Genomic DNA, 6652 nt, shown 5'->3' on the forward strand with positions numbered 1-6652 from the left:
GATCTTAACAGGCCCAGGGCCATCTTTATTTTAAATTTCTCGCCTTTAAACCAATTAATTAATGTGTTCGTATAATGTGCATTTTTTTTTTTTTTGGGATGAAACCAAAATTACGAAGCTAATGCTGATGTTGCATAGCCATTGCTCACGCACGACAACCAAAAATCTAGGTTAGGATAAATGCACATGCGCTTAACTTGTAATACACATGGTTTAGGTGAACAGAACATCTGTACATAATAGGAATGTGGTGCGTATACTGTTTTGTGGTCCTGATAGTCTTTCACGGCATAAGCTTTGAAAATAAATTTAAAATCACGCACTGCACATTCTGCTCATTTTCCTAGATTACACCTGTAAGACTCTTGTCTAGAACCTCCGGAGTTTGTTCCCCGTAAATATTTATTAAATAATTATACTGTTGTAGGCAGCAATCTTTTATCTTTATCCCTCCAAGTCCAAAAAATAAATCTGCTACGATCATAATAAAAGGGATTGTAGGGTCCTGTGATTCTAAATCCAACCTTTAATTTGTTTTGAGATTCGTGCATAAAAAACAATATCTATGGAGATTGATACAACGAAAAAACTAAAAGGTTGGATTTAGAATCGTAGCAGATTTATTTCCCTCCAAGTTCTAGGTGGAGTGCGTATCCTCTGAGATATCTCAACTTTTGCGTGACCGACGTGTCCGGTGCCTATTCGGGAGTGATGTAGGGGTCAGTATTATGTGTGCTTTGAGATTCGTGCAGAACGTATTTAAACGGTTAGGATTTTCCATAAAGTCACGCAAAATTGGAGATATCTCAGAGGATACGAATTCGTCCTAGGTGTGCCTAGGCACTGTCGAATACGAAAGAGCGGATCTAAATTATTTAAAACCATCAATGAGAAAAGAAAACCGCTACTATGTTTGAAATGATGAAATCTCACATACTCTCCAGAAAAAAAATTGCAACAGTTTACTTCATATTTGTTAATTTTCTCTTCTGTCTGTGTGTTTCTTAATTTCAGGCTTTCAGCACATGCATCATTTACTTGAAATTCAGTGTTATTCTCGGGAATGGCCTTAAGCAAATTTTAAGCAATTTTTGAGTAGATTACAGTCAATGCCAGCATAAAAAAATTTAATGATATAAAACTGTACAGCCCACAATCACAGCATAAAAAAATGGGAGCAAAATTTCATAAATGCATGGAAGAACGAAACAAGCAAGTTACGAATTCAATAAACAGTCGAAATAAGGTACAATTCCAATTCTGAATAAGTAAACAAATCGCACTTGACAACAACATTTGGCATCTAACCTACCTTTCTTTCTCTGGTCACAGAAATAAGACAGCAATATTCAACCTACGCATCTTTTCCAAATTATGGACCAAACCCCAGATTCCCCAGCAACATGACACATCCTTGACATGTCAATTTAAGTCGTCCTCTAATTAATTTACAATTTACCAATCCACCATCACTTTCATTTTTGTATTCAGTCACATTTCGCATTCCTACCCATAAAAAATCAGCAAATTGTGCTTCCAAACCTCCTTTTTTTTTTTTTTTTTTTCAAATTGAGCCTTTGGCTCCATAATGAAATGAACCACAGTTAAGTTAGTATTTCTGTTAGGTCCATGTCAGTGCTATCGGACTAGCAACAGCATGTTTTCCGTCGGACCAGACCAACCGACCAAACCCGGTTGAGCCTGATGGCAGCGAGGGGGCGGTGAAACTCACCGTGAAACTCTTCTTCTCACCGCTCTTGCTGAAACTCAATTCACTCGGCTCCACGGCTACGGTCACCGCCCCTCCATCCACCTTGGTCGAGGCAGTTGCCTTGTACACCCCAGCAGGACCCACATTTGTAACTGTCCTTACATGCTTCACAGTAGAGCTAGCAACACCACTGCCATCGCCATTTTCTGTGGCGAAAACTGCGCTAAATGAAGGATAATTCAAATTTGACAATGAGTACGACTTAGTGCTATCGCATGTGTAATTGGATCGCTTTGCCACAGTGGCAATTTGGAAAGAGGTGTAGTTAAGTGCACAGAGAAAGTCCAAATAATCATCCGCTGTCAGATCATAGACGAGCCCAGGATCGACGGCATTTGGGGGGTCCACATGTCCAGCTCCAATATCAAGTGGTGTGGCAGCTGTACCTGTTGCCGTGTCGAGGATACCATCATCATTACTATACGAAGAGTAGGCAGTGGTCATAAGTGCGGATCTTACCGCAGCCGGGCTCCAGTCTGGGTGGATCGACTTGATCAAAGCTGCTAAGCCACTGACATGCGGGCAAGACATGGATGTGCCCGATATAATGTTAAACTCCACGCGACGGGTGTCCACAGAGAGTCCGGTGGGCCCCACTGCCCCAGACCAAGCAGCAAGGATATTCACTCCCGGTGCAATCAAATCAGGTTTCAGTATCTCTGGAGTGACTGTGTTAGGCCCGCGGGAGGAGAATGCGGCCACAACAGGGGACGGGCGAATGTGGACCTGGGTTCCACCGAATTGTATTGTTGCGGTCGGGTTTGGGTCTGAAGCAAGGTATGATTTGATTGCATCACCGGCCTTTTCGCCTACACCGGTGGCCGGTAAGAGATGTGCATCTGCCACAAGCTCTTCTCCGTTTGCTGCGGTATTTGCTAGCACCATGCCGAGACCACCAGCTCCATTAACTACATAGCCCTTTTGAACTCTTGCATTGATTCCTCTGTCACAAAGCACAATTTTGCCTGCAACCTTCTCTGGGATGAGTGTGTTCGGCATGCATAGATTACCACTGCTTGAATTGGTTGCATTTCCTGCGTATATAAGTGAGAGAGGCGAACTCGGCAATGGCTTGCCACTGTATAAAGACACACCAGAATAGTTCTTACCATTGCCCAGTATAACATAGGCCGGGAAGTCACGGTCTAACGTACCGGCACCGACTGTGGTTATCCAGGGAGCAACGTTGGATAGGGTTGATGAACCGGGACCGGCATTGCCAGCGGAACAGGAAACAAGAACTCCCCTTTCCATGGCACTATAGGCACCAATGGCAACACTGTCACGGTAATAATCGGATGAACCACCGCCGAGAGAGAGAGATAACACGTGGCACCCGTCTGATACGGCCGCTTCCATGCCGGCTAGTATGTCAGAGCTAAAGCAACCCCCGGTCCAACACACCTTGTACACCGCCACACGTGCTTTGGCAGCCATGCCACGTGCTGTACCGGATGCATAACCAAAGAGACTCGCGCTATCAACGGGGTTACCAGCAGCTGTGCTCGATGTGTGGGTCCCATGGCCGTCATTGTCTCGTGGAGACCGAGACTCTCTGGTCTCATCAATGGACCCCATGCTTGCCTCGTATCCTTTGGAGAAAAACTGTGCGCCGATTAACTTCCTGTTGCATGAAGAGGAGTTAAAGTCTTTACCTGTCTGGCACGTGCCCTTCCAGCCAGCTGGTACCGGCCCGAAACCAGCATCGTTATAGCTCTTTCTTTCGGGCCAAACACCGGTGTCTAGCACACCAACCACCACATCGGTACCAGTACCGGATTGTGGTTCCAGCCCATCAGTCTTGTCCAGACCCAAGAACTCTGGTGTACGAGTGGTGTGTAGCTCGTACCGCACCTCCGGGTTGACGGAGAGTACCCCCGATTGGTACTCTAGTGCCTCAGCTTCTTCCTCAGTTAACCGAGTGGAGAACCCATGTACAACTGTGTTGTACGAGTACAAAATCTCAGCCGAGTCAGAGACCGACCGGAGAGACGAGTCGTACCAGTCATGGTGCACGGTGAACTCGGCTGGCATTTCTGACCTGGCCATGTGTACGATATACGTACGCCTATTGGAAACTAACGCGTGGCATGTGGTGGAGAGAAGAATCAACAGGGAGAGAATTAGTGTTGATGTCATGGTCGAGTGATAGTGTAACATCAGTTCCCTGTTGGTTGATATTGCTAAATAAGATGGATATGAAATTATGAAATATGAATGTGTCGTCTTTATAGAAAAGAGGAAGGAAAAGAGTGTGAGAAGAGAATACGTTGGAGTATGTGTGAATTAGAAGAATGATTGCTTAGAGTTAGAGAGACCAGATAAGGCTACAAAAAAAGAACAGAAATGTACAGACAGATAAAGAGAGATGAGCTGGAGAAGTCACATGGATTTCGTCCGGTTCTTATATACTCTTTTCTCCCACTTATCTTTTAATCACTCTCTTTATAAGATTGAGAATTTTTTTTTTTTTTTTGTGGGGGTGCTTTCTCTTTGCAGCCTGCACTCTCTCTTTATGTGTGTAAAGATTCTCTTTTTACAATGATGCAAATATTAAAATTCAGCTCTCTATTTACAACATGTCTGATCTTTTCATTCCTTTTTGGACCTTTTTAGATGAAATATCGGACAGGCCTTTATTTGACAATAACAAAACTTGCATTACTTTTAATAATTAGTAAAAAAAAAAAAAACCCAAATATGATAGATTATACGGACAATCATGACAACTTGCTAATAATTATTAAAGTTAAAATTTCAATACTATAAATCAATTGAAATTCATTTAGGCATGCGGGTGGCATTTGCAAAATAAAGATAAGCTTTTTACTCAAGAAAATAAAGACAAGCTTATCTTTAATGTAATCTAAAATTCATTTAGTCACAAGTTGAGTAAAAATTGGTATGAATAATAAAAATAATTTTATATGAATTTAACATACAACTAAATGACTCTGAATTATATCAAATTTGATATGCAATCTATCTAATTAATAATTTTATTTTAAATTTCAATAAATTTTGGCGTTCGTCAGAATTAGTTGTTTGTTAGGGTTCGATATATAATTTTTTTTCCCTTATTAATAATGATGTTAGACATTTGCTAACGGGTAACCCGTGACCCGTTCCGGGTTACCCGTTACGGGTAACGGGTAGGACGGGTAAAGGGGTAGGTCGGGTACGGGTAAAACCCGTAACGGGTAGACGGGTAAATTTCCAAAAATGTATATCCGGTCCGTTTATTACCCGTACCCGTTGCGGGTTGACGGGTACGGGTACCGCGGGTACGGGTCCGGGTATCCGGGTACGGGTCCGGTCCGCCCTTTTTTTTTTTTTTTTTTTTTTCTGTTTTTTCCTTGTTTTTTTTTCTGTTTTTCTTTCTGTTTTTTTTTCTGTTTTTTTTTTCTGTTTTTCTTTCTGTTTTTTTTCAGTTTTTTTTTTTTCAGTTTTTTTTTTCAGTTTTGTATTTCCGTTTTTTTATTTTTTCTGTCTTTGTTTCTGTTTTTTTTTCCTGTTTTGTTTAATATTTTTTTTCTGTTTTTTTTACAGTGTCGTATAAATATTATTACGTGTTTATAATTCGATTTTTATAATATGAATAGTTCGATATCAAATAGAGTATATATATACATGAAATTATCAAGTCGCGTCTTTATAATTTATAAATGAATAAAATTTGTACCTTATATATAAAAATTATTCGTACGAAAATTTGTATATTTATACGGCTAAGTACAAATCTATTTATTTATTTCTTTAAGCAAGTCATTTTATTTTATTTTCAAATTCTCATTATAATTAAAACAATAAATTATAAATAATAATATCTTAAATTAATTTATTACATTAAAAATAATTATGAATAATTTGAAAACAATAGATTAAAAAATAAAAGTTACCCTCCTCCTTTATTCCGGGCTTGGGACCGGCTATGTAAAATAACATAGGCGGAGTTCTAACTTTTTTTTTGTTAGTAATTGTTCTTTAAAATGAATAATTTAAAAACTAATTGAAATGTTTAGAAATTATAATTTTTAAAATAACCATAAATATTAAAAGAGGTTAGAAAATTATACCGACACTACCTATCTAGTAGTTTGGATTCATATACCATTGTTCGTTTTCTTCCGCACCGTCTGAATCTGAATTAGGTTGAGGCTGCGGCTCGGTAACGCTTTCTTCAGTATCAGCTGCAGAAGATGATTCTTGAGCTTGATGTTGGTTGCGCTCGTCAGCATTAATCCAATCTTTCAAGCACACAAGTCTTTCAAAAACATGTGGACCCAATTTACTGCGTTTGTCGGAGAGGATCCTGTTCGCCGAACTAAAACAACTTTCTGAAGGGACGGTTGACACGGGTACGGCAAAGACGTCGCGGGCCATCATCGCCAGTGTTGGATAAGACCTTTGATTCCTCTTCCACCACGTCATGATGTCAACGTTTTCATTTTCGTTGCGCATATTCAAATAGCTCACTAACTCGTTTGTGGATGCGTGCGGTTCGCTATCTGATTGAAAATCTGCTAACAATCCACTACTGCTAGTGCTCCTGAAAGTGGAACTATTAAAAAAAAAAAAATTAGTGGACAAATAATGTAGATATTATAAATAATAAAGATTAAAAGCATAATGTATATTTATTCATACCTAGGACCAGCCCGGGACGAAGAGGGGTTCTGGTTGCCACTAATTCTTGAGTTGTATATGTTAAACATCTCAGCGAACTTCGCATCCACGTATGCCTCGACCCCGGTTGCGACTAAATGTAGATTATTTTTGTACGCTTCAACCATTTTGATCGTGTAATATTTCTTGTATGCCGGGTTGAGGCAGCTTGCAATAATGGCCAAGAGGGGTACATCTTCCCAATATTTTAGAAAT

At 40.1% G+C, this 6652-nt stretch overlaps 1 protein-coding gene across 1 annotated transcript; it reads right to left on the reverse strand.

Annotated features, from left to right (window-relative positions):
* Positions 1-1167: 1167 nt before the first annotated feature.
* LOC144572877 (subtilisin-like protease SBT1.7) lies at positions 1168-4306 on the reverse strand. The gene has a single exon (XM_078322559.1). The coding sequence runs from the start codon at positions 3929-3931 to the stop codon at positions 1622-1624; it is 2310 nt and encodes a 769-aa protein (XP_078178685.1). The 5' UTR covers positions 3932-4306; the 3' UTR covers positions 1168-1621.
* Between the last annotated feature and the right edge of the window lie 2346 nt (positions 4307-6652).

This window comes from Carex rostrata, chromosome 20 (assembly GCF_964058835.1).
Source record: "Carex rostrata chromosome 20, lpCarRost1.2, whole genome shotgun sequence".
NCBI classification, from domain to species: domain Eukaryota; kingdom Viridiplantae; phylum Streptophyta; class Magnoliopsida; order Poales; family Cyperaceae; genus Carex; species Carex rostrata.